The 27,824-nt window shown below is 38.5% G+C and overlaps 3 protein-coding genes and 1 non-coding gene across 6 annotated transcripts; 3 read left to right on the forward strand and 1 right to left on the reverse strand.

Annotated features, from left to right (window-relative positions):
• Positions 1 to 14,525: 14,525 nt before the first annotated feature.
• LOC124320682 (sodium-coupled monocarboxylate transporter 1-like) lies at positions 14,526 to 18,426 on the reverse strand. Of its 2 annotated transcripts, none has more exons than XM_046783546.1 (20): positions 18,307 to 18,426; positions 17,991 to 18,117; positions 17,817 to 17,906; positions 17,651 to 17,742; positions 17,515 to 17,582; positions 17,367 to 17,432; positions 17,214 to 17,265; positions 17,048 to 17,115; positions 16,915 to 16,983; positions 16,733 to 16,818; positions 16,593 to 16,658; positions 16,446 to 16,520; positions 16,280 to 16,388; positions 16,092 to 16,201; positions 15,824 to 16,007; positions 15,668 to 15,754; positions 15,357 to 15,565; positions 15,099 to 15,291; positions 14,980 to 15,009; positions 14,526 to 14,897 (listed from the first exon to the last, which is right to left on the reverse strand). In XM_046783546.1, exons 2-20 carry the CDS (start codon positions 18,104 to 18,106, stop codon positions 14,757 to 14,759), a joined length of 1,911 nt encoding a protein of 636 aa, XP_046639502.1. In that variant the 5' UTR covers positions 18,107 to 18,117; positions 18,307 to 18,426; the 3' UTR covers positions 14,526 to 14,756. The 2 variants fall into 2 exon arrangements, with proteins under 2 accessions (XP_046639502.1, XP_046639503.1); XM_046783547.1 differs by having other exon boundaries at positions 17,991 to 18,120.
• A 771-nt stretch (positions 18,427 to 19,197) lies between these two features.
• On the forward strand, positions 19,198 to 22,929 carry LOC124321178. 2 transcript variants are annotated; one of them, XM_046784083.1, is made up of 10 exons: positions 19,198 to 19,679; positions 19,760 to 20,171; positions 20,246 to 20,403; positions 20,478 to 20,772; positions 21,036 to 21,106; positions 21,190 to 21,246; positions 21,322 to 21,361; positions 21,526 to 22,222; positions 22,293 to 22,346; positions 22,417 to 22,929. In XM_046784083.1, the coding sequence occupies exons 1-10, from the start codon at positions 19,524 to 19,526 to the stop codon at positions 22,835 to 22,837; spliced, it is 2,361 nt and encodes a 786-aa protein (XP_046640039.1). In that variant the 5' UTR covers positions 19,198 to 19,523; the 3' UTR covers positions 22,838 to 22,929. The 2 variants fall into 2 exon arrangements, with proteins under 2 accessions (XP_046640039.1, XP_046640041.1); XM_046784085.1 differs by having other exon boundaries at positions 20,478 to 20,750; positions 21,086 to 21,106.
• Positions 22,930 to 24,542: 1,613 nt separating this feature from the next.
• Positions 24,543 to 24,648, forward strand: LOC124322962. The gene has a single exon (XR_006915213.1). It is a non-coding gene; the product is annotated as a U6 spliceosomal RNA (small nuclear RNA).
• A 1,369-nt stretch (positions 24,649 to 26,017) lies between these two features.
• LOC124321179 lies at positions 26,018 to 27,815 on the forward strand. The gene is made up of 3 exons (XM_046784086.1): positions 26,018 to 26,177; positions 26,255 to 26,984; positions 27,278 to 27,815. Exons 1-3 carry the CDS (start codon positions 26,099 to 26,101, stop codon positions 27,684 to 27,686), a joined length of 1,218 nt encoding a protein of 405 aa, XP_046640042.1. The 5' UTR covers positions 26,018 to 26,098; the 3' UTR covers positions 27,687 to 27,815.
• The last annotated feature ends 9 nt before the right edge of the window (positions 27,816 to 27,824 follow it).

Consider the following 27,824-nt stretch of genomic DNA (forward strand, 5'->3'; position numbering starts at 1 on the left):
TGAGTCAGTTTGTTTGTCGTAGCGCTTATCGTCGCCCGTCCGCTGTTTAATAAGGCGACTTGCTGCGCACGGGTTATGCGCGTTTTGTAAATAATACGCATCTTGCGCGCGACATGCTAAATTTTGAGCATTTTATTTAATCTTTAATTAAAAAACGGCGCTAGGCGTAGCCTATAGGCTTGCGCTTAAATAATTTGAGCGCTTATCGCTGGTCCTTCAAGCTGGGTTAGCGCTGTTGCCCTTCCGCTGTTTTCAGCGGCTCATTATGCGAAAAATAATTAAAACACATTTTCACTCTACATCTAGCGCTAAATAAACGCGCATGGCGCTAGTGATGTATTTGCGATTTACTTGCGCGCGATGCGCTAAATTATTTAGCGCAATTCATTCCATCGTAGCATTTTATGGAACGCGTAAGCGCTTCGTTAATTTTTTATTTATATAATAATGGCGTCAACTGACACTCTCATGAACGGCGTGAAAAGGGTCAACAGGCGTCTTTCCATGATCCACATTTCCACCATTTCGCTTGTGGAAATGATTATCAATCGATATGAATGTGTACAATCGGAAAAAATCGATACAATTGGTTCCACCGATTGAAACCGCTAGATGGCGCCACGCAGTGGTATATTATTCAAGGGATTTCTAAAATAAATAGCACTAGTCGAGTGCTATTTTTTTAGGGGGTAATTTGGCGTTCCATAGTTTTGGGCTCTCATACCGTCGAACACTTCTTATTTAGTTATACATCGAACGGGGAAAACCCTTGACTGACGATGAATAACTCGTTTAGAAACTTTTCTCTCTCGTCGTCTTTCTCTTGTATCATTCAAATGGCCGTAATAGAGTCGCGTTCAAGTAAAAGCGCCTGACGTTTTGTATGAATAACTTAGGCCTATAAGGGATATATCGCAATGTTTCGTTGGTTGTCAAATGGGACAGACATTCGCAGATGGAATTGCTCCCTGGGATATTATCATTTCGTTGGCTATTTGCCGTCATGACGAGAAAAAGAAACAGGAAAGAAAGAGAAATTCGCGGGAATTTTAAAAACGGCAAACGGGTCAAACTGCAGCGGCAAACCGGAAAATGATGAAATAAACTAAGCCAACTGATCAGTTTCTTTGATTCAACAGCTTAACGATGTCTTTTTTGTCTCTTAGTTTGGTATTTGTTAGTGAATAATTATGAAATCAAGTTGAGATATTAGAAAGTGGCACCTCCACTTTCAATCGAATATTTGAAATAATAACCTATGATAGCTAAAATAAGTTTGTCTATACCTACTCTATATATCTCTCTATCTTAATTTCAGTGATAAACATTGAACTATTTACTGTGATTTATATCTGACAATATAAGGCAGTCCAGCATCCAGACAATGCCATCCTGTTTTAGTACCGGCCGGAATCGGTTGACGCAAAACAGAAATAAGTCGATGGCTGACGAGTTATATAAATCACTAACTGTTTTTCGACATGGATGGCTTCATTCAATTTACTTATAATTTTATAATGTTTAAAAAGGATGTGGATTACCCAACATCCGTTCTCCGTTACCGCCATAATTCCTTATATTCGCCCATATTTTAAAATTGCATTATAATTTATCAACGGGTAAAACATTTTCCAAAACCAACGGAATCAAAATTTAACAATCAAAATTTAACTTCGGTTAAAGTTGGACAAGTCCACCGTAAGCAACGTGAATAGTTGGCAGAGATCCCGTACCCCTTAAACAGCTCGAAATGGAAAATGTCGCTCGTATTGAAAACGGGAAAACCCCAGGACTAGAATTTAATTTATTTAGAAATTCTTTCCTCTCTCTTTTGTCTAGCTATAGCCGTAGATGTTCAAGTGAAAACGAGCAACGTTGTGTGTGGAGACGGGAAAACTTGAGGAGATTTTAGTTGGCATCAGACCGGCATCAAGATCCCGCCCCCCACAGGAACGATAGTCTCTCAGTATCACTTTGTTGTTGTGGCCACCAATATAAAAGGGAGGTATTAAACGAGAGGCATCATCATTCGCATAGCTTCCTCTTCAACAGTTAACTGAATTCATCATTTCGCTCAAAATATTCTATGTAAGTATCGATAGACAAACTGTACACACAGCACTACTCTATAACTGAATTGTTGTTTACTGTTTTTAACGCTTTGATCCTGATTTTTCACCTTTTTAAATCAATCACCCAGCCTCAAAATGAAATTGATTTCAATCGCTTCATTGTTGTTGGTTGTTGTTGTTGCGACGGTGCTGGTCGACGCTGATGAATGGCAAACGGGCGACGGCGGCGTTAAATGGCGGACCAACTGCGACTATAGCGGCGCAGGCATTGGAAATGTTCGAGTGCCCCCTGAACAATGCGGGAGAGTTTGCCTCAATAACGGCGGATGCAATCGTTTCGTCTACAGAGACGGCGTGTGTTACCTGAAAAATCACCGGATAACGTTAGGTGAAACATGGTGTGGCGAGTGCAATGTTTGCGGTTACATTCCTGGGCGCTCCCAATCTCCAAATCATAAATGATTGACGAGCCGAGTGACATGCAGTTGTTGTGCCTTCACTCTCAGTTTTTTGGGGGTATTCGAGGGTATTCGAACTAGTAGCGTTTTGGTTTTTGCTACTAATAGTATAGGGGGGGTATTCTATTAGTAGCATACCTGTTCTAGAATAGGGGTTCGAATATCCCCCGAATACCCCCTATTCCATGCCTATTCTAAGAGTTTTGCTTAGTGGGGTAAGATCAGAAAAAATGTGTGGAGCGTCCGGGTATTGAACTCGGGTCTCCCGCATTCCAATCCGAGCTTCTTCCATACGGCTATTCTGACTGTGCCAAACTTCTGTATTATCGATAAAGTTATTTATACGTTTTGATACTTTTGGAGTTGGGACTTTGTTGGGACGGATAAATTTTCAATCTGAAAATTAAAAAAAGTGTGCTGGGAGGCAACTCGATACACCCACGCCGTATGTGCAAATGAAACATTCGCCCACCCAGGTATTCTATTCGAATATGGGGTAAGGTATTCGATTCTTCGAATACTGGGGTATTCGAAGGAAAATCGAATCGCATAAGGGTTCTACTATGGGTATTCGAAGCTTTCGAATAGGGTTGAACCTATTCTAGACCTATTCTAAGCAAGGGTATTCTAAGCTGGAATATCCGTCGTAGAGGGTTAGAATATCCCCTGAAAACTGAGAGTGTTGGCTAGCAACGACAAGCAAAAACTGCTGAGTAGTTAACCGTCTGACAAATTAGATTCTATGTACCCTAGCCCAATTTGAATGTACCATTGCTCATGCTCACCTTTCGCATGCAAATGTAGATAAATTTGAAAAATACACAAAAACACACTTTACTTCCGTTATTAAAAGACTATGGGGACGCATTCTGACGAATCAAGTTAATTTGATAATGAGGTGGAGAAGAGCAACAAAAACGTCATCGTTGGAATTTGGGAGTCGAGGTAGTAAGATGGCGCAGCAGTGGGGGTATAGTATGGATTCAGTGTAGTCGGTCGGGGCAGTGTAACAAGGGACAAGGAAGCAACTTTCTCTATTCGCCAAACGGATTCCTCCCACCACCCACCCCCAAATGAACTACAAAGAAAACAAAAAAAGAAAAACATGACCGATGCTGAATGATTTACTTTGTGTGGTTTACACAGCACTGGAATAGAATATGCGTAGGATGTTGGGAATCACAGGACCCAAAGTGCGAGAGTCTCTGAGTTTAAACCTCGCACCATCCTAATCAATTAGAATTACGTGTGACAACCGAGTGAATAAAGTTATTGGTGACAAAAGTGCGTTAACCGGAATATCCGAAGATGAATTGCGGGATAGCGCGAGTGCGGAACTCACAAATTAGTCGGGTGCATGTTTAGACCTCATTGACAACATCAATGGCTTCACGGGTTGTTAATACTCTTTTTTTTTATTGATGGATTTCAGAAATCAGAAATAACCGTTTTATACATGAAGTTTCAATTGAAAATGAAATATGAAACTATCGTTAGACTGCTCTACTCGACATTTTTTTTTTTGCTTTTATATGAAACAAAATGGGCCACTGCGAGCGATCGTAGCAGACTAGCGCACCGAACGGTTGCACAAATGAAGGACGAGTAAAAAGACAGACGGAATTTGATAATCAGAGTGAAGAAACATCAAGACGATTAAAAGGGAGTGCATGATGATTATAATTATAAGCACACAAATCTCATGACTTTTATTATCCAATCAACAGGTGTTACTAGAACAAAAACAAATACGAAGATAGGGGGGGGGGTAAGATCCGATGGAATTTCACATTAAATTGTTTGTTGGAAATGTTTTAAAAAATTAAATAAATTACAAATATAAATTGCTTGTGGGGGGTGGAGAAATGCGGAATTGGGTGCTGATGAATTTGCGAAATTGAATGGCGACTGGCGAGTTTCCCGCATATATTTTTACCATTTGATTCTTTTAGGCTTTGATGTATGTGTGATTGAGTTATTATTACCGTTTTATTATGGTTTTAAATCCTGCATGATTCGTCCTAGCTGAACCTCATTTTTATTTTTGAATTTTACATTTCATCTTATTGAAGATTGTTTATAAGCCCCCAACTTTTCCTGAAACTCATTTTTGTTTATATTTCTCTTGTTTCAATTAATTTGTGTTTGTTTCTTTGAAAAATTGCTGATGGTTATCTCCAACAGACGTCTGCATTTTGTCGTTTCCTGTTTAACTCAAATTGGAGCAAACCATAATTTGGTTGCGAGCCCGAAGGGCGAAGCTAATAATCGCATACGCAGAAAAAAAAAACCATGTCACTTTGTATGTCTGTCTGTATGTATGTCCCGCTCCATAACTCGGGTGTTTCACGACAGATTTCGGACATTTTGGTCTTAAAAATTAGACAAAAAATATGCGGTGCGACCGGGAAAAAAATAATTCAATTTACTTAATTAGTTTTCCTGTAATTAATGGAAAACTGTTAAAATAATTGTATAACGACTAGTGACATCTGGCGGTTGCGACTACCACTTTTTACTTAAGGTCAAAATAAATCACCACCAGGTGTCCATAGCATCGCCGAGATGACGCAATCTTTGATTTGATAAAAGTGCAACTCTGTCGTGCAAATTTACCGCCGGAGGCTATGCGTGAAAACCCTCTATCCTGCAAATATATCGCCGGAAACCATTTTGCTCTTGCAAAAAGGTTGGTCAACCGAATTAGTTGTCGTTGTAGTGGCTATGACTTAAGATTCGTGTGGCGAAGATGACTGGTTCAAGTCCGCCTCCCACCAACATCGTTTATCGTGAACATCGGCATGAATGGGTTAGGGTATTTGTAGTCTAGGTTCGGAACTGACGAAATATCGTGATGAACAAATTTTCAATAAAAAACACGACACTGTCGCACAACAATCAATTTGATTTGATAATGGATGGAGTTAAAATGCGAAAAATAGATTATTGGTTATAGCGCTGGCATGATAAAGAAGAGGGCCGTGGTTCAGGTCTCATTATAGAAATATTTTGTTTAGAATAAAAATATTGTTTTGACCCATGCCCTTTGTTAACCTTGACTTAGAAAAATCAAAATTTCGCGATAGAATTTTTTTTCACAAAATTTCATAGAAAAAACATTGAATTTATAGAAAAATTCTGAAAAATTAGGATGGCATTTAGCAAAAAGTCCGACTTAACAATACCCTTACGGAAAAATCTCATCAAACTATATGAGAAATCATATGTTTATTAATGACATCAATGATTTTTTAATAATTTTTGATGATCTCATATATTTCTCATTAAATTGATGAGAATTTTCACCCTCATATTTATCATTAAAAGTGTTTAAAATATTTTTGTCTCATTTTATATGAGATATAACCCAATCCGTAGTAAGAAATCAGAAAAAAATCATATAAATTTCATGATTTTACCACAGACTTTTCGCATGAGAAATATGCAAGAAACTGGTGATAATTAACCATAAATATCATGATATTTTCTTAAAATAAATCAGTAATATATCATGTATTCTTAGTTTTTTATCATTAATTTCTATTGGTATTTTGTAATGAGATACTTCTATAAAATCATGTGGAAATCAATAAAATGTCATGATTTTCCCGCAGTTTTTTCGCATAAAAGATCTGCAAAAAATCAGTGATTATTAAGCAGGAATATCATGATATTTTCTTATAATCAATAAGTAATTTGTCATAAATTCTGAGTTATTAATCATTAATTTCTATTGATGTTTTGTTAAGAGATTCTTGTATAAATTCATGTGAAAATCAATAAAATCTCATGATTTTTCCGCAGTTTTTTCGCATGAAAAATCTGTAAAAAAACAGTGATTATTAAGCGGGAATATCATGATATATTCTTATAATAAATCAATATTTTATCATATATTCTGAGTTATCAATCATTAATTTCTATTGATGTTTTGTATTGAGATACTTGCATAAAATTATGTGAAAATCAATTTTACCTATGACATTATAAGATTTTGTTGGTTTTCTTTTATACAGTTTTTTGGCTTAAAAATCATGAAATTTATTATTGAATGTCTATCAGAAATCAGGTAGATTTAGGTGTGAGATCATGATATTTAATTATAATTATTTTTTATATTATCATTTATTAAGAGCTATTTATCAATCATTTCTCTAATGCTTTATAGTGAGATTTTTCATTAAAATCATGTGAAAATCAGTTCCCACTAAGGAATCAAAAGATTTTTTGGTATTATTTTTACCAAATTTTGGGCTTTAAAATCTTCAAATTCATAACAAAAAGTCAGTAATAATCAGCTACAATTCAACAGATCACATGTGAAATTATAACTATTTAATCGTCAATATTTTCTTATGTTTTGTAATGATGTTTGTGTGAAAAATCAAGGGAAAGTTATTTCTACATATATGACATCAAAATATTTTCTTGTATTCTTTTAATACAATCCTAAAAATATCAGTTAAAATCAGCAAATAAGTATATAGGCCTACCTGGAAAAAAATATTCTGACTTTAAATTCTTTTTGAACTTTAACATTTTTTATTTACACCTTTCGTAAATATATGGTAGCTATCTAATTCTCACAAAAATTACACGATGTTTTTATAATCACAAGATAGGCTGGGATAACTATTTTTTTTAACGCGCTAAGTAAATTTGAGTGAAAGTTCTATTTTACTCTGGTGTGTTTTTTTGTGTGTGAATTATTCTAAGTCCCGAAATCTGGCTTTTATCTAACTAAACAAACCAATTGATTATATGGTATGTCAAAACGCATCATAGAAATTTTTACTAAGTTTTTTCACGCGCTAAGTAAATTTGAGTGCAATTTCTATTTGACTCTGGTATGTGTTTTTTGTGTAAATTATTCTAAGTCCCATAACCCTGTTGTTATCTAACTAAACTAACCAATTTATTAACTTCTACGTTAAAAAGCTTCAAATATAACATCAATTGGTGGTGTAGTGGTTAGCAGATTAGCAAGCCACCCTGGAAGTCGAGGTTCGATTCCTAGTCAGGGCAATTCTTTTTTCAAGTTATATAATTAAAATCTCATTTAAAAGCGCTCAAATTCTCATTCAAATTTTAGTGAGAAAATCATTAACATTTTAGTGGTGAAAAGAGAAATTAAGCGAGATTACAGTGAACCCTCAGTCAGATATCATTATATTTACGCGACTAATCATTTATATTTAGATGAGAAATAACATAATTCTCACTTTGTTCACATGAAATTAATGATTAACGGCTGATTTTAAACTTGAAAATGTCCCAAATTCTCATCAAAAGTCATCAAATAAATGATATTTTGCTGTTAATCTCACCAAAATATCACGACAAAATGAATGAGAATTAAGGTTATTCTCATGTATTTCTTTATGAGTTTTAATGAGATTTTTCCGTAAGGGTAGGCCCTGAATTTTTCATTTAAGACAGTTTTCAACTGGCTTACGAATATCCCTTCGCGGCGAGCTGATAAGCTTGCTTTTCTATCTTAAATAATATAGTCGTAGAAGCATTATTCAAGAATGAATTAGAATTATATACTTACAACCACAGTGTAGAAGATGCACACGAGAAAAATGGCAGTGACTGAGACATAAACATTTATTCCTGTCACTGTGGATTTTTAAAGAAGCCATAAAAGTCATTGATTTTTATTTCAACTCCATTCACATCATCACACGAAATTCAATTTGGATGAAAAAGATTTATACCTTGACTAAGCGCAAGTGCGGGAGCATAGACGACAACAGACATGTAAAGACTCTAAAATAATTGAAAAAAAGAGCTGATGACGAATAAAATATTACAAAATGTATTATCTGTTCTCTATTTCGAGATGATGGAGATCTCTTACCTAAACTAACACGCGATGCGCTAAATATATATTTAGCGCAATTCATTGCATATCATTTTTTTTACGGAACGCGCAAGCGCTTGGTTAATAAAGTAAATGGTTTCGGAAAAGAAAACCATTGCGCGACTGGACGAGTAGCACGCGCTCGTCCATTATTTCAGCGCAATCATGAGTCAGTTTGTTTGTCGTAGCGCTTATCGTCGCCCGTCCGCTGTTTAATAAGGCGACTTGCTGCGCACGGGTTATGCGCGTTTTGTAAATAATACGCATCTTGCGCGCGACATGCTAAATTTTGAGCATTTTTTTAAATCTTAAATTAAAAAACGGCGCTAGGCGTATAGGCTTGCGCTTAAATAATTTGAGCGCTTATCGCTGGTCCTTCAAGCTGGGTTAGCGCTGTTGCCCGTCCGCTGTTTTCAGCGGCTCATTATGCGAAAAATAATTAAAACACATTTTCACTCTACATCTAGCGCTAAATAAACGCGCATGGCGCTAGTGATGTATTTGCGATTTACTTGCGCGCGATGCGCTAAATTATTTAGCGCAATTCATTCCATCGTAGCATTTTATGGAACGCGTAAGCGCTTCGTTAATTTTTTATTTATATAATAATGGCGTCAACTGACACTCTCATGAACGGCGTGAAAAGGGTCAACAGGCGTCTTTCCACAATCCACATTTCCACCATTTCGCTTGTGGAAATGATTATCAATCGATATGAATGTGTACAATCGGAAAAAATCGATACAATTGGTTCCACCGATTGAAACCGCTAGATGGCGCCACGCAGTGGTATATTATTCAAGGGATTTCTAAAATAAATAGCACTAGTCGAGTGCTATTTTTTTAGGGGGTAATTTGGCGTTCCATAGTTTTGGGCTCTCATACCGTCGAACACTTCTTATTTAGTTATACATCGAACGGGGAAAACCCTTGACTGACGATGAATAACTCGTTTAGAAACTTTTCTCTCTCGTCGTCTTTCTCTTGTATCATTCAAATGGCCGTAATAGAGTCGCGTTCAAGTAAAAGCGCCTGACGTTTTGTATGAATAACTTAGGCCTATAAGGGATATATCGCAATGTTTCGTTGGTTGTCAAATGGGACAGACATTCGCAGATGGAATTGCTCCCTGGGATATTATCATTTCGTTGGCTATTTGCCGTCATGACGAGAAAAAGAAACAGGAAAGAAAGAGAAATTCGCGGGAATTTTAAAAACGGCAAACGGGTCAAACTGCAGCGGCAAACCGGAAAATGATGAAATAAACTAAGCCAACTGATCAGTTTCTTTGATTCAACAGCTTAACGATGTCTTTTTTGTCTCTTAGTTTGGTATTTGTTAGTGAATAATTATGAAATCAAGTTGAGATATTAGAAAGTGGCACCTCCACTTTCAATCGAATATTTGAAATAATAACCTATGATAGCTAAAATAAGTTTGTCTATACCTACTCTATATATCTCTCTATCTTAATTTCAGTGATAAACATTGAACTATTTACTGTGATTTATATCTGACAATATAAGGCAGTCCAGCATCCAGACAATGCCATCCTGTTTTAGTACCGGCCGGAATCGGTTGACGCAAAACAGAAATAAGTCGATGGCTGACGAGTTATATAAATCACTAACTGTTTTTCGACATGGATGGCTTCATTCAATTTACTTATAATTTTATAATGTTTAAAAAGGATGTGGATTACCCAACATCCGTTCTCCGTTACCGCCATAATTCCTTATATTCGCCCATATTTTAAAATTGCATTATAATTTATCAACGGGTAAAACATTTTCCAAAACCAACGGAATCAAAATTTAACAATCAAAATTTAACTTCGGTTAAAGTTGGACAAGTCCACCGTAAGCAACGTGAATAGTTGGCAGAGATCCCGTACCCCTTAAACAGCTCGAAATGGAAAATGTCGCTCGTATTGAAAACGGGAAAACCCCAGGACTAGAATTTAATTTATTTAGAAATTCTTTCCTCTCTCTTTTGTCTAGCTATAGCCGTAGATGTTCAAGTGAAAACGAGCAACGTTGTGTGTGGAGACGGGAAAACTTGAGGGGATTTTAGTTGGCATCAGACCGGCATCAAGATCCCGCCCCCCACAGGAACGATAGTCTCTCAGTATCACTTTGTTGTTGTGGCCACCAATATAAAAGGGAGGTATTAAACGAGAGGCATCATCATTCGCATAGCTTCCTCTTCAACAGTTAACTGAATTCATCATTTCGCTCAAAATATTCTATGTAAGTATCGATAGACAAACTGTACACACAGCACTACTCTATAACTGAATTGTTGTTTACTGTTTTTAACGCTTTGATCCTGATTTTTCACCTTTTTAAATCAATCACCCAGCCTCAAAATGAAATTGATTTCAATCGCTTCATTGTTGTTGGTTGTTGTTGTTGCGACGGTGCTGGTCGGCGCTGATGAATGGCAAACGGGCGACGGCGGCGTTAAATGGCGGACCAACTGCGACTTTAACGGCGCAGACATTGGAAACGTTCGAGTGCCCGGTGAACAATGCGGGAGAGTTTGCCTCAATAACGGCAGATGCAATCATTTCGCCTACAGAGACGGCGTGTGTTACCTGAAAAATCACCGGATAACGATAAGTCCCAAATCGTGTGGCGAGTGCAATGTTTGCGGTTTCATTGATGGGCGCCACCAATCTCCACCAATATAGGAGATCGTAAATGATTGACGAGCCGAGTGACATGCAGTTGTTGTGCCTTGGCTTGCAACGACAAGCAGAAACTGCTGAGTAGTTAACCGTCTGACAAATTAGATTCTATGTACCCTAGCCCAATTTGAATGTACCATTGCTCATGCTCACCTTTCGCATGCAAATGTAGATAAATTTGAAAAATACACAAAAACACACTTTACTTCCGTTATTAAAAGACTATGGGGACGCATTCTGACGAATCAAGTTAATTTGATAATGAGGTGGAGAAGAGCAACAAAAACGTCATCGTTGGAATTTGGGAGTCGAGGTAGTAAGATGGCGCAGCAGTGGGGGTATAGTATGGATTCAGTGTAGTCGGTCGGGGCAGTGTAACAAGGGACAAGGAAGCAACTTTCTCTATTCGCCAAACGGATTCCTCCCACCACCCACCCCCAAATGAACTACAAAGAAAACAAAAAAAGAAAAACATGACCGATGCTGAATGATTTACTTTGTGTGGTTTACACAGCACTGGAATAGAATATGCGTAGGATGTTGGGAATCACAGGACCCAAAGTGCGAGAGTCTCTGAGTTTAAACCTCGCACCATCCTAATCAATTAGAATTACGTGTGACAACCGAGTGAATAAAGTTATTGGTGACAAAAGTGCGTTAACCGGAATATCCGAAGATGAATTGCGGGATAGCGCGAGTGCGGAACTCACAAATTAGTCGGGTGCATGTTTAGACCTCATTGACAACATCAATGGCTTCACGGGTTGTTAATACTCTCTTTTTTTATTGATGGATTTCAGAAATCAGAAATAACCGTTTTGTACATGAAGTTTCAATTGAAAATGAAATATGAAACTATCGTTAGACTGCTCTACTCGACATTTTTTTTTTTTGCTTTTATATGAAACAAAATGGGTCACTGCGAGCGATCGTAGCAGACTAGCGCGCCGAACGGTTGCACAAATGAAGGACGAGTAAAAAGACAGACGGAATTTGATAATCAGAGTGAAGAAACATCAAGACGATTAAAAGGGAGTGCATGATTATTATAATTATAAGCACACAAATCTCATGACTTTTATTATCCAATCAACAGGTGTTACTAGAACAAAAACAAATACGAAGATAGGGGGGGGGGGGGGTAAGATCCGATGGAATTTCACATTAAATTGTTTGTTGGAAATGTTTTAAAAAATTAAATAAATTACAAATATAAATTGCTTGCGGGGGGTGGAGAAATGCGGAATTGGGTGCTGATGAATTTGCGAAATTGAATGGCGACTGGCGAGTTTCCCGCATATATTTTTACCATTTGATTCTTTTAGGCTTTGATGTATGTGTGATTGAGTTATTATTACCGTTTTATTATGGTTTTAAATCCTGCATGATTCGTCCTAGCTGAACCTCATTTTTATTTCTGAATTTTACATTTCACCTTATTGAAGATTGTTTATAAGCCCCCAACTTTTCCTGAAACTCATTTTTGTTTATATTTCTCTTGTTTCAATTAATTTGTGTTTGTTGCTTTGAAAAATTGCTGATGGTTATCTCCAACAGACGTCTGCATTTTGTCGTTTCCTGTTTAACTCAAATTGGAGCAAACCATAATTTGGTAAATAGACTCTGCTATATTAACAGAAGGAAATCAAGTAAAGAAACAACAGCTTCGGATAGCTCCCAGGGTCAAGTCGAACCGGTTATGCTTTGCCTAGGCTGTGCTTCCTTGAATGCGGATTTATTACAAAACCACGGTCTAACAGGAGAGGTAGACAAACGCCCTATCCCTCTGATCAGCCGGAATAATCAAGGGACTTAGAAGCTTCCTAAAAATTCCGCTTGGATCGTAGGCGTAGCTTGGTCACAACTCTTCAATGCTGCCATTGCCGCCAATTGCCGCTGGCGGCTTAGGGTGGAATTCCCCGAATACATAGAAGGAGGGGGGAGAGGGAGACTGTGCAACACACAACAGCTGGTGACCAACCTACGCCCGCGATCCAAGCGGCATTTTAAGGAACCTTCTAAGTCCCTTGATTAGTCTGCTGCCATGGCGTTAGTCTACCTCTCCTGTTAGACCGTGACAAAACTATAAGCAACAACAACAAGTAGCCAACAACAAGTCCCAAAAGAACATAACAATGTCAACCGTGTTGCTCGATTCGGCTCGATTCACTTTCACTTTGCGTCCAAGGCATAAAAAAGCTAAGCTACCACGCCTATTTTAAGTCCTTGAAATGCACGGTAGGCCTACTATAAGCATTTGCATTAATAAAATCTACCGTGATCGCCAACGATAAAGTTTACCATTGCTGGCATATGCATCATTTTTTTTTGCTTCAATTTAAATGAATACATATATAGTCAGTAGATAATTAGAATTTTTTAGAATTTTCTTTTTTATTGCCACACTTCAAAATAGGATAGGGATGAAATCATGCACGAATGATAACAATCATATACAGTAGCTTATATTACAGCACAGCGCGATTAGTCTTGACCTCGTTGAAAAGCTTCATGAATTCTGCTCGAGCTATTGCCATCTTCAGGTGTATCGGTCACAGACTGGATATATTCCACACTCGGGGCCGCTATAAGAATTCGGTTCTTAACAATCTGATAAGCGGCCAAGTGCTGAGCACGAGCGGCAGCTACTTCAATTGTCTCCGTCGGTGCCACATTGATGAAAGATGGGACAACAGGTAGATGTTCGGAGAAGGCGCGGTATTAGCCTTGATCATCAGCAATGTAAGCGACAGCGATCTTCTTACCTTCGGGAGAAACGAACGCCCAATTACCTACTTGATGATCCCAAGCATCGCGATAGTAGGTGGCAGCCTGTCCGGGATGAGCGTAACCAAAACTAGTCTGCCCCAATTCATCACATCTGCCCGACGACTTTTACCACAACAGGACCCAATGCATAATCGCCGGATCCAACGGAACCACAACACGACAGTCGATCACCTATAGTCCCCATCCAATGTGATTTCAATGCATAGGGTTATATATATTTTATTCAGTTGCAGTAAATAAGACGCGCAGATGGAATGGTTTATCAACCAATTCCGCTACTTTTAAAGAAAATAAACAATTTTATTGAGAAAAATTGGCAACACTATATTACATATTTTTTCTATTAGGCCTATTATGTAGCCAATATAGGCCTATAATAGCTCGAGCTTGACTTCTTTTCGCTTCTTTTTCTATTGTCTATAATTCTTTTGTACTTCGCACGTTTGACGTTGGAGAGAAGCAACAACGAAATGAATTCATTGGAATTTAAATTTTCTTTGATGACATTTTCAGAAAACTTTTCTTTCTGCTATACGCAGATGAAAGAAAATAAGGTAAAATTATTTTTACTAAGTTCATTGACCCTTCAGCACCGATTGCTGCCTTACAAAAGAAAAGGATATAGTATACTAGCAAACAGAATTACAAGATGATCAATAACAAATTCTATTTTACTATCGTATTTTTTTAATTGCGCGCAAAAGAAAATTTTTAACAAACGAACTTTTGTTAGTTTGTTATTTTTGAGTCAACTATTTATTAGCAGAATTATAAAAAGAAATGGTCATCAGACAACGGAAAACATACATTTATACAGCCCGATTAATCGAGGCACAATTCATATTCTATGGATCTTTTGATGCGCTCGACAGCCACGAATTTCACAGTTTCGTTTCTTCAGATTTTTCGACTTTGACTTGACCATCCAAATGCGTGTCACTGGACACGAAAACTGGGTTGATTTCATCTCCCTTGTGATTAGACTCTTCTTTACAGACGTCCTGTTGATCTTCTACTGCAATCTGTATTGTAAAACATGTTTATAAATCTAATTTCAAATCACATATTTATTGCAGTCTGAATGTTACGGTAGGTATTACTTACGTAATCATCGCCAACTTGAAACCTTAAGAACTGTTATTAAAATTGAAAAAATAAAATTGGAATTAGTTTGACTTTCTGGTATTTTATGAGTCACATTTTGCTCAAATTAATTATTATACTTCTTTCATATTCTTGGGTAAAAACCAGTAAATTGTTTCTCCTGTATTGCAAATGAGTCCTGGATTGAGTTTCCTCGGATCCTGCAGTCCGGTTATGGCGCTGACTATCAATCCAACTATAATCACCGTAAAGCACCCCACGGTTGAGTACCACATGTATGAAAGATGATAAATTGAAAGCGGCTCTTCTTCCCTATATAAAGTAATGAATTTATTGATTAATTTTTATAGTGATTTTTTTAACACATTGAACATTACGTTTGTGCTTGAGGCGATGCCATCGTTGACGACATCCATCTACCCAACTCCGCAAGTGTGGTGTCTAAAGTTTCGTTAATTACACGACACCCTTCAATAGAGTAAGGCTTGGTTTCTAATTTAAGGAAACCATGGGCTTTGGCAACTTGTGTCCCGATTCCAATCCACAACATAACACCCAGACCGGACAATATGCCCACTCCGGCTCCCTATAAACATTTTCACAATTAAAATTATGAATCCAAATTATATTCAGAAATAACTGTTTTGAGATTCAATTGAGAATTCACTTAGAAATAATTCAAACTCACGATAGCGTTGGCCCAGGGGAAAAAGATTCCCAGAGTAAAGACACCAAGGAGAGGTCCGCCAATAATTCCAAAAATACTCAGCGCAGCCTTTATGAATTAAAAAAAAAATTTACTTATAGAATTTCTGATTATATAACAATATTTTTCAAAGTCTACTTCTAAGACGTTGCCAAGCTGAGAAGCCACGAAGACCAACCCAAAGCAGAGAAGTCCAAATCCCATGGCTAAACCTTTAGAGACATTGGTAGCGCGTGCGTCGGTCATTCCCGTGCAACAGAAAGGTCGCACGAAATCTTCCAAACAAATAGCTGCCAAAGAGTTGAGACCGCTAGACACAGTGCTACAGAAAAATGTGTCAAAGTTATAAAAAAAACACATATCAGTTGCATAAAAAAATATAATAATTATTATTATTAAAGTTCACCTTAAAGCGCCGCTGAAAATTCCAGCAACAAATAATCCGGGAACACCTGGTATGTGACCCAAAGTGTCCATTACAAATAATGGGAATAGCTGAGCCGGGTTGTCAACGTACTAAAATAATTATATCAAAATATTTTTAAAATTAAAAAATATTTCATTCGAATAGATTAACTATGACGAATTCGATACCTTTGCTGACAGAGGATCGCAATCGGCGTATTTCGCAAAAATGACCATGCCTCCGTAACAGCAGACCGCAAGAAGGACGAACAATCCGACGAGGTTAATCCAAACGGCACTATTAAAAAAATAAATCAAAAGTAAATCAAAATTACTTTGAAAATTATTTACTCACTCTCTTGCTTGTTTCATTGTGGAAACTGTGAGGTACCGTTGCACTTGAGACTGATTCACTCCATAAATGGTAATCCTTGCAATCAAAAATAAATCTGTTATTTTCAATGAATTGGATTATTATTAATTAGATTCCAAATAAACTCACCAGGTGAAATATCCACCAACAACCAAAGACCACACTGAGTGCCGCTTGCCAGGATTAACGTCAAAACTTTTTTCATTCCACACAAAAAATTACTACAAAATGATTTTACTTTCAAATTAAATTTTAGAGAAATATCCTACTCGGAAAATTCGACTCTCCCGCTTGCCTGGTTGGCATTCCAAACAGCAGACAGGCCACCGACGTCGACGTGTCCCTTAGCAACAACCTATAACTCCAAGTATCACGAGTGCGTGAAACAAAAATATATAAAAAATCTGAATGATATGTTGGAGAAGTATAACCCTCGCTATTTAATACCTACCGCTATCATCGCACCATACATAATAATAACTTGCAATGTGTCTGTCCACATAACGGCTTTCATTCCTCCCTGTAAAATATAATGAATAATATAGACGTAGAAGCATTCAAGAATGAATTATCATTATACTTACAACCACAGTGTAGAAGATGCACACGAGAAAAATGGCAGTGACTGAGACATAAACATTTATTCCTGTCACTGTGGATTTTTAAAGAAGCCATAAAAGTCATTGATTTTTATTTCAACTCCATTCACATCATCACTCGAAATTCAATTTGAATGAAAAAGATTTATACCTTGACTAAGCGCAAGTGCGGGAGCATAGACGACAACAGACATGTAAAGACTCTAAAATAATTGAAAAAAAGAGCAATAGGCCTACTGGTGATGAATCAAATATACAAAATGTATCATCTGTTCTCTATTTCGAGATGATGGAGATCTCTTACCATTTGAATTGTAAATGTCGCCGAACCCAAACAGCGGATCACTTTATGGAAGCGCAGTTCCAAGTACTGTTATAATATCAAATTGAAAAATTTGAATCGTTATTAACATTATTAAGATAAGAAATTAAGGACAATCCCAGTGTTTCACCTCATACGCTGAAGTGACTTGAAGCTTATAGAATATGGGGAGATATAAATAATTTGTCGCTGGCATGACTATTAATATAATAAAAATGAAATCAGGAGAAAAAATTGAGTAAGATATTACCAATAGATATACCAACCGATAAAATAAGATGCGCCAATCAACCAGTACATCGTTCCGAACTGATACACTTCAGCTGGTGTCCCCAAAAGTGTGATGGCTGACATAAAGCTAAAAAAAAGCGCAAAACAATTATTCATAAAAAAAAACGTGGAATAAGCAGAGGAATAACAAATCAGGTTCACCTGGCAATCAGCGACATGGCGACGGGGAATGTCGACATACTCCTACCAGCCATCAGAAATTCGGATGTGGTGCTCTGCTTTCCTCCGGCACTGGACAATTATTGATCAATTAATGCGACAATTTGGCATACATTTTTCGAAAAATATCGGATAGGTTTTTGGTAATAGTTATACCATGCATAATATACACCAATGATGGCCGAAACAGACAGCATAGCAGCGAACACCAAGTAGTCCGGCCATCCAAACCTCGAAATCAGCGTCTCGGGGTCTTCGATAACCGTCGTCATTTTCAGGAGTGCTGCTGTATTACAATAATATTTCAATGATTTAAATAATAATACGCATATGGAAGCACGGGGCTTGGATATTATAATCAAATGAAAGGGACTATGGGCCAAAATTACAGCACGAAATTAAACGCAACAAAGGTTTTGGATAGCATAAGACATCATTTAAAATTTTATAAACAAATTTATCGTCTACTTACATCTGCTGTTATTCCGTTATTCTGTATTTGAACGAAATTCAAACGAAACTATGTATAAACTTATGGGTGAGTTTTTCTAGTCTGCTGTTGTGTGATCGACAGTCAATACGGAACTGTAACCTGGTCCCATCCGATTTCGTAGCAGGCCGGTATAACGTCCGACATTTCCCCATTGAAACTGGCGCGTCGTGACTATCCTTACACATTTCAATAAATTCATCGACAGAAAACAATAAGACGGACGGCAATAATCAAAGATACACACGAGTAAACGGTATACGCGCGAACCCTAAGACTTAATTATAAATCCGAATAATTGATAAAGCTATTTTCTCCTGCTATTGAACATTTTCTGCTTTATCCTTTACCAACGCCAGATGAATTAATGTGTCCATGTGTGTTTTGTCTGTGACTTTCAAAGCCAAACAACAGCACACCCCATACAGAATTTACGGCCATTAATTAAACACGGCAAGAGGAAATACAGAAACGCAAGATATCCATTGTTCACGATTGATTGTTATTTGTATTGTGTCTCGCGGGTTTCCTACAACGTATATTTCACAAATATTTCTCTGAAAATCTTGAACTGGTCAAGGCATATTACATGGATAAATTCTTATTTAAAAAACAAACAAAAGTTATTTGGTCGAAGTTACTCGGGAAATTAGTCTGATTTAAATTTCAAATTTTTTTTTAAATCGGCAAGTCTTTCTTATTCGCCACCGAATGCTGCTACCATCTGGGGGCGTGTTTTCCACTCTATTTGTGCTCCGATGGCTGAGGCTGCAGTGACCTTTCAAAAGATAAAAAAAAATGTTTTTAGTTTTTTTTTTTTGTTTTGTTCCAGTTTTTTGGAAAAACCATCAAAAGGGTCACTCATAGAAAGGCCGTCGAGTTCATCGTTCGGGTGTGAAAACTTGGAAAGGGCGAGATATTTGATCAAAGCGAATATAGCGCGGCAATTGGGAGAGAAAGGTGGAGTGACGTAATTTTGAATCATTTTGGCTGATCGGCGGCGGGAAGTTGAAGAAACAGTCAGTGACTGGCTTCTTTTCGCTAGTTAAACATCTCTGCCCAGAAGGCAACAGCTGTTATCGTTACTTCAGTGTTCAGTTCAACACTGTCAGTTTGTATAGACTGTGCACAATCTATGGGGAAAATTTTAAACAGTGCAACACTTGAGAATTAATCCAGTGAATTCATTTGAAACTGACATGCCGAAGGCAAAATTGTGTGTTCGGTTTTATTACGCTTTATTTCTTTATTCGAGTTCCATTTTCCTTGGAGGACATTATTCCCATGCTGCTGACGTGTTGAATTCCGGCTCAACGCCCGTCGGATGGCCGGCGGCCCAGTTCCGAGAAGAAATGGTTAGTTGACTTTATCATCAATTTAAATGGCCAATATTTTCTAGCAGCTGCTTATCATTAAAAAATATTTTTTTTTTAAGGAACAATTGAAATTTGCATACAAAGAATGCGTGGGCGAACTGCGCCAACAGAGTCTGTCCATCCAGAGATTACAAGATCTCGTGGAAACCCAAGGCGGAATGATAAAAGAGCTGGAAGGAATTACCACTCAACAGCAGAAAGAGATTGAAAAGCTGGCCCTGATAACGGGCAGCAATCTCACCAAACAATCTCCTCCCGGGCATGTGAGTAGCAGCAGTCCGCCGAGGCCGTCAGATGTCGCAACTGGACAGGGCACGCCCGATAAAACCAACAGCATTTTAAAATCTTGCGATGAAATTCGATCCCATCAACAGTCGCCAGGCTCATCTCAAATAAGTGGCCCTCGCTGGATCGATCCTGACGGCCATGGCGGGGACGGCCCCGTCCAGGTTTTCTGTGACCTGTCAACCGGTAAAAATTTGTATACATTTTAAACCTTTTTAAATAATTATTTATTTTTTTTATTATTTAAATAATTCTATTAGGAGCGACTATAATTTCTCACGATAGTGAAAATATGGTAAAAGTCTCGTCCTGTTCCAGTCCCGGATGTTTCAAACGGCCCGTACGTTACCACAATGTCACCGTCAATCAAATGGTTGCCCTGACACGGATCTCGGCTGTGTGCCAACAGCAGCTTAAAGTATACCCATCAATTTCTAACTGAAAATCATTTTTTAAATTATATTAGAGCTCTCTTTTAATTATCCGTTATAGTATGATCCGTGCACGGAAGATTCGTTCACCAGGAAGCGAGCGTACGCCGGAACAAGCGGAACTAGTTCGTCGTGGTGGACGAATCGGAACGGTGTCCAGCGTTTCAATTGGCCAGTCAAAGTGAAAAACGACGCTGGCGTTGTGATGAATGATGTCAATTTCATTAACAATCTTCAAGATCTACCCGTAATTGAATTGAATTTCGGGCCTGAATTTGGAGTGTCAGGAATATGCTCGAGCCAATTTCAATTGGGGAAACTCATTTGCTATGGGCGTAGTCCAGCAGCGACTCCAGGTATAAATTACAATTTATCTTCTCTTTATTTGATTGCAATCAAATAATATTGGTAGTTAGGATAAACATTATAAGCTGATTAATGCTAAGATACCTGTTTAAATACTTTTAACTGCGCAATCTCATGTACCAAGGATTTAATGTAGAAATTGAGTATTTACTCAATAGCTATAAAGCAGCTTATAGATTGCTGATTGATTACTATTAGAAAATAAAAGAGAGTACCATAGAGATTTTAATTTTGGCTGATTTTTTATTCACAGAAATTTCGCATTCAAGAGACTCACAAAAAGGTGCGGAAATTCCAGCCTCTCGTGGGGGTCATCCTTCAAGGGTAAATCATTTCCAACTCAACCTTCTGATTTTTATACTTGCACTATATCAAGTTTTTATTTGTCTTATTACTCAATAATATAGAGCGAATCAAAGTCATCGAAACGATCGCGATACCGCTCCAGTTCTAGAAATTCACAAGTACGTAACTCGAATTCTTTTTTGAAAATCAAATTCATTCAAATTAACCCCCACAAATTATTTACTCCATTTTAGACAGGCCCGGTAGAACCAGCAGCTGGGTTGTCTAACGCAGGTATAAATCATTAACTTAAAATTAAATCAACTCAAAAATAATTCAACCAAAATTGAATCAACTGAAGGCGAAGTTCTTCCTAGTATTAGAACAATATATATTGGAATGAAAGCCCAATTAATGAATAACAATTAAACTTAATTGATTCAACATTTTTTCATCAGGCTGTACTTTCGATCTGCTGGAAAGTTCTCCACAGTATCCGCCCCATTTGATCGACGAGAACAACAACATTATCCAGCCGGTTCTTCAAGGCCGATCCCGGATCATCACGCTGGGCATCGACGAGCAGATAACGATCGGCTGTCTGGGCAACCGCCACGACAAACCGGCCAGCAACAACACGCTGAAAGTCACCGGCCGGCAGCTGAACGAGGCCGTCTGCACGATCAACTCGACTCTCCGGGTCAACCAAGCCGAGCTGTCCTACTCCCAGCTGGGGTGCACCAATCAGAACAAGGAGATCCTCAGAGAGGACGGCCCTTGCGCCGACGGGCGGGGAATTTTGGTCCGGGTCGGCTGGAACGTGGATTCCCATTTCATCCCTCTGTACGAAACCTGTCACGATAAAATCGGTTTGATTAATTATTATTCGACGCACAACATCATCGGCCGGTCGGTGGACGCCGACGATAAATCCAACACCCGGCCGAGTTTCCGCCAGTCCGGATACTATCCGGGCCTGGACGTCAACGGGGCTTTCGGCCAGCCGCAGCAGAACAAAACCATCAGCCGAGTTGTCGGGGGTTCGCCAATTCTGCTGGCCAAATATTTCAACCAGAAGAAGAACTTTTTCTTAGCCAGAGGCCATCTGGCACCCGACGGCGATTTCATCGACGCCGGCAGCCAAGACGCTACTTAGTTAGTATACCCTTATATACTATCATCAATGATTGAATTAATTTTGAAAATTTTTGATTGACTGTTCTAGTTACTATTTGAATATGGCGCCACAGTGGCAATCGTTCAACGGTGGAAACTGGAAGTGAGTGAAATTCAAAAGATAATTTAATTAAATCAATTAACTTCCATCAAAATTTGAATTATTTATTAAGCGTGCTGGAATCGGCGGTGCGGAAAATCGCCACTACGCGGGATCTCGACCTGATCGTCCACACTGGAACGTTCGGGATGATGACGTTGACTGACGCCAATGGCCATCAGCAGCCGCTTTACTTAACGTTCGACAAGAACAACAATGGCGTCATCCCCGTGCCCAAGTATTACTGGAAATTGATTCACGATCCCGTCGCCGAAACTGCCACGGCCGTTCTGGGCTTCAATGATCCGCATATGGAGCGAATCCTGCCGGGAGACATTCTCTGCCCGGACGTTTGCAGTCAGATTCCTTGGATTCATTCGCTCAACTGGAAGATCAATGACATTTCCAAAGGTTACATGTTCTGCTGCACGGCGGAGGAACTCCATAAGGCCATTTCTTTTGCTCCCAATCTAATTGCCCCGTTGTTTCTCTGAAATTTGAATCGAATCTGATTGGGGAAACCGTTAATTCGATTGCATTTAATGAAACCATGACGCTTCAATATAAAATTATGTTGACCATTTAATTAATAACCTCTTATTATTATTATTTATTCTGATTTCATTTATTATTTTTTATTATAAGAGTTTAGCTCTATTTGAAAATGGGGGAAATATTTCAAATGTAAACACATCCACGAATCGCACCGAATACATGAACCCACGGTTTTTTCCATTCCGCTATGGGACCAGAAATTTTAAAAAAATACAGGCGTCTTCAGTTTTTAATATACGGTTTGTTTGTTTTGACTGAATGCAAAAATTCCCAGTCATTCACACGAGATATTTTGCTTTAACGAGTCCACCTAGCGGTAGATGTTGAAAACGCACCGATTAAATCTCTTTTAGGCCTTGGAACAATTATTTTATCGTTTTCAATTAATTTTCTTATCTTTTATTGTTTATTTACAATTACTGTATAGCTTAAAATACAAACTGTTAGATTTTCAGTTTATTTACCTTTAGAAGTATACATGTCCCAAAAAAGATTTTCTCGATACGTTTTAAATATCTACCGCTAGGTGGCTAGGAGGATGAAGCCAGAGAATGTCAGAAAATGGAGGGCTTTATTATTTTTTTTTTTTTAGCAGATAATATCTCGGCAAATAAGCCAAGCATAACAAAACGGCTTTGGGTATTTGTGGAGGACTAGGGCTCACTTCTATCAAATTAGATATTTCAAAGATGGTCTCGTTTGGCAGAAAACAACCGTATAAAACCCCAAAATTTCGCGAATTTCGGCTACCCCTGTTCGTTTGTAGTAATATAAAAAAAACTATAACAGCTAGGAAGACGCCAATAGCGCCATTCGCTTTTCCGCTAAATTTACCATAAAATGATTTAAATTAACATGTCCTCCGACGCCTACTCGCGATTTCCGCAAAATCAGAACCCCAAAATCTGGCCTGGTTGAGTCGTGGACTCTTTGTTAAAAACCGATGTTTTTTTATTTCGTCAATTTGGGCGAGTTTTTGGTATCGTTTTTTATGAAAAGGGAGTATATAAACTAATTACCCCAAGAGATGTATTCGCTATCGTTCTCTGCATATCCAAAAGGAATTTTTTTGTGTTCAATAACCGATTATAAATAAATAAATATTGTTACAAATTCTTTACGATTCCGGAAAATTGGCCACACATTGACTTTATTATTATTAACAAAATGAAAACTTTTTCTGACAGTAATGATATCATAGAAATGTGTCAGCTTAGTTCTCAGAGTTATTTTCCAATAAGAAACGTTGATCAAAACATTATCGGGAAATATATCGATGCGTCGATTGCCTTTACTGGCGGTACACTGAACTTTACATGGGGAGGAGCTTAGGGATCAGTAAGCTCCTCCTCCTCAGTATAGGAAAAAAAAGAGATCGAGAAGAGGGGAGGAGTCTCATGGCGGCCGTATACATGTTCCTGTATAACATTGAAATGTTTTTTTCTCTAACGAACGATATCAAATGCTGCACAATGAACAAATGAGCTTTAATTGCATAGCTAAAATTCATGGGTTGGTTTTTTCAGGCAACGACTTAAAGGGTTACCTGTGCAGATGTTAGGCGTTTGATTCTCCCATAAAACGCCATCCCTGGTTCGTGTTTGCAGTAAGGGTATAAATCTGGTCATTGGGACTCCTATCAATGTATTCCATACGGAATACATATACTAAAATTGGAACGATACAGAGAAGATTAGCATGGCCCCTGCGCAAGGATGACACGCAAAATCGTGAAGCGTTCCACATTTTTTGCGAAATTTACAACTAAATGTTTTCTTTGATGAATTTATTTTTCATGAAAAATGGCAAATTTCAAAATTTCGTCGGGTACTGAGAATCCAAAAACATTTTCCCCGAAATTATTTTTCTTAGTCATTGACACTGACTGACACTGACCAGTTGTCCAGTTCATAGTTTCAAGAAATTGAAATTGAAACTAGCTCACAGAAACGCAAGCTTAACTCAAGCTCAAGCTCGCAAATACTATAGGGGAGACCGGGGCTGCTTGGGAAATTTTCTGGAAAGCCAACTTTGAATATTTTTAACAGTAAAAAAAATAAATGTTTGTTAAACTGTTGGTATATGTGTTAAAGCTTATCATTTTCTCTATTTAACAAGCGTTTCGCCACACAAAGAGACCGTTTTGGTTTTTTTTTATATTGCGGAAATAGTCGCTGGGGGTTCTAAAAATTAACAAATAGGTGGATTTTGTGCAATTTGTTTCGCTAAGTCGATTGGTAAAAATCGCAATCGCCTAGTATTTTTAGTTTGGGAATTGGGAGATATTAAAAAAAAACTGAGAGGATGTAGCCAAAATTTTGAATTTTTTGGTTTTTGTGCAACAGTTTTCTCGTCAAGCACTGCACCTAAAAATAATCTAATTGTTTTAAAATGATGGAATAGCTCATCTCTTCAAACCATTTTAAAATTTTTTCAATACGGCTTAGAAGCCGAGATATTAACGATTGAAATTTTGGAAAAAACTTCCCAAAGTTTCCTTTTTTTTGCCATACCTGCCTTCATCCCATAAGCCACCTAGCGCTGGCGATAACAACATTTCCCCGTCTTTGCTTTATTTTTATTCTTTATGGTCTGTTTATGTGGTCTCCCTCATAACATCAGCCTACACTAGGAGAAGGGGGTGGTCACTCCAACCGACCCTAAAGGCAAAGGGGAGGGAAATGTTACTAGTTGAGCTGAGTGTTGAGTTAGCCCGGAGTTCGCTTATACCATCCCGGTCTATGAGAAGGTGATACGACCACCCTGTTGGATTTGGCCGTAAGGCCTCGTCACAGCTATCTGATGGGTTTTTCAAAGTGAGATCACCAGATCACCCGGGTGGGTGGAAGAGGGTAAGAGGGAAAGTGCGGACGTGCCGGAAAACGACAGCACTACCACGCTGCCACCACGCGCACAACTCTCAAACCAATCCAGAAGTTGGCCACATAGTGGCGTTATTTCAGATCACAACCATACGTACATAAGCTGATAAACGAAATGACATGTCGAAGGTAGAACACGCCAAAGGTATTAAGGTGCGATAAACATTTTAGTTGTCTTGACGTCCGCAACGCCGATAACGTTTAGACAAATGGATAAAACATCAATCCAATAATGATAAAATCTCGTTCTCTTTCACGGTTGTTATAGTACCTGAAGTCTTTTATGCGGTATAGAAACATTTCGTCAATCCTTTAAGAATGGTGTCTTTCAAATTTCTGATTCTAATTACGTTGGCATTACAAAATTTTTGCGAAGCCTTGCCGCAATACAAAGCAGGTAAGAAACAATATTAGTTACCCCACCCCCATAAATTTAATTGAATACAACATTTTTTAATGATTATTCAATCAAAGGATGTACGTTTAATCTGGACACGAGTTCTCCGTCGAACCCGCCCCATTTGATCGACCCCAATAACAACATCATCTTGCCGGTGATGGTCGGGTCTTCCCGGGTGATTACTTTGAACACGGACGATAAAGTGGCGGTCGGCTGCCTTGGTCCAGGCAACTACATCAGAGCCACTGGGATGCAGCTGGCCCCCGCCACCTGCACTGCCACCTCAAAGCTGCTCCTAGTCGACGGCCAGGAGCTCTCCTACTCCCAGCTGGGCTGCCTGAGTCAGAACAAGGAGATCCTGCTGGAGAACGGCACCTGCGCCAATGGACCAGGCACCGTCATCAGGATTGGCTGGCAGGCCGGCCCGGAATTCATTCCGCTCTACGACACCTGCCACGACAAAGCAGCGGCCGCCAATTATTTCTCGACACATATCATCCACGGAAAATCGGCCGCCGCCGACGACACGTCCAACGAAAGGCCGTCGTTCAGCCAGGGCGGATATTTCCCCGGTCTGGATGTCAACACGGCCTACAGCCAAGCCGGACAGACGGAAACCATCGCCGGAATCGTCGGCTCGGCCAGTCTGGCCGCCCAGTACGTCGTCAGCGGCAGCCAAATCTTCTTGTCTAGGGGACACATGGCACCTGACGGCGATTTCATCGACGCCGGAAGTCAGGACGCCACTTATTACTTCCTGAACACGGCCCCGCAATGGCAAAATTTCAACGGCGCCAACTGGAAGTAAAAATAAATAATAATAATTTCAATTTATTCGTCTTGAACATGTTAGATTTTATTTATCTTATGTTATTTTATTTTATTATTAATTTGTATTTCATTTTATTTCATTTTATTGATATAAATCTGATTTAATTAATTTGAATTTAACTATACATATTTTATGCATTGTTTTTGAATGAATTCACCATGAAATCATTTAATTTAATTTTTTTATATTAATTTAAATTTTATTCATTAAGTCAATTATTTTAATTCTACTATTTTATAATAATATTTTTTTTTTCAAAATTTAGCGTTTTGGAAAATGCACTTAGAGATTTGGCGGTCAGCCGGGACGTGAAATTGACCGTCTACACCGGGGTTTTCGGGATCTGCACTTTGGCGGACGTGAACGGAGTCCAGCAGCCGATTTATTTGGCGTTCGACGAGAACAACAACGGACTGATTCCCGTACCCAAATATTACTGGAAATTGATTCACGATCCCGTTTCGAATACGGCAACGGCCGTGCTGGGCATCAACAACCCTCACAACCCGGTCGGGCCGGCGGACGTCATCTGCCCGGACGTGTGCGACCAGGTGCCGTGGGTCACTTGGGCCCTGACGGACACCTATAAGGGCTACACCTTTTGCTGCACGGCAGCCGAATTGTTCAAAGCCATCGATTACGCTCCCAACTTGGACGTACCCCTCTTCGTTTAACATCGCATATCAAATTATCAGCAACAAAGTTTAAGGCTTGAATTTTCTTGGCTGGCAATTTTTTAACGAGATTTAAAATTCAATTTTCTTATCTTTTTATATGCATAATACATCATTTTAAATCAATAATTGAAAGTA

This window comes from Daphnia pulicaria, chromosome 1, assembly GCF_021234035.1.
Source record: "Daphnia pulicaria isolate SC F1-1A chromosome 1, SC_F0-13Bv2, whole genome shotgun sequence".
Classification (NCBI taxonomy): Eukaryota; Metazoa; Arthropoda; class Branchiopoda; order Diplostraca; family Daphniidae; genus Daphnia; species Daphnia pulicaria.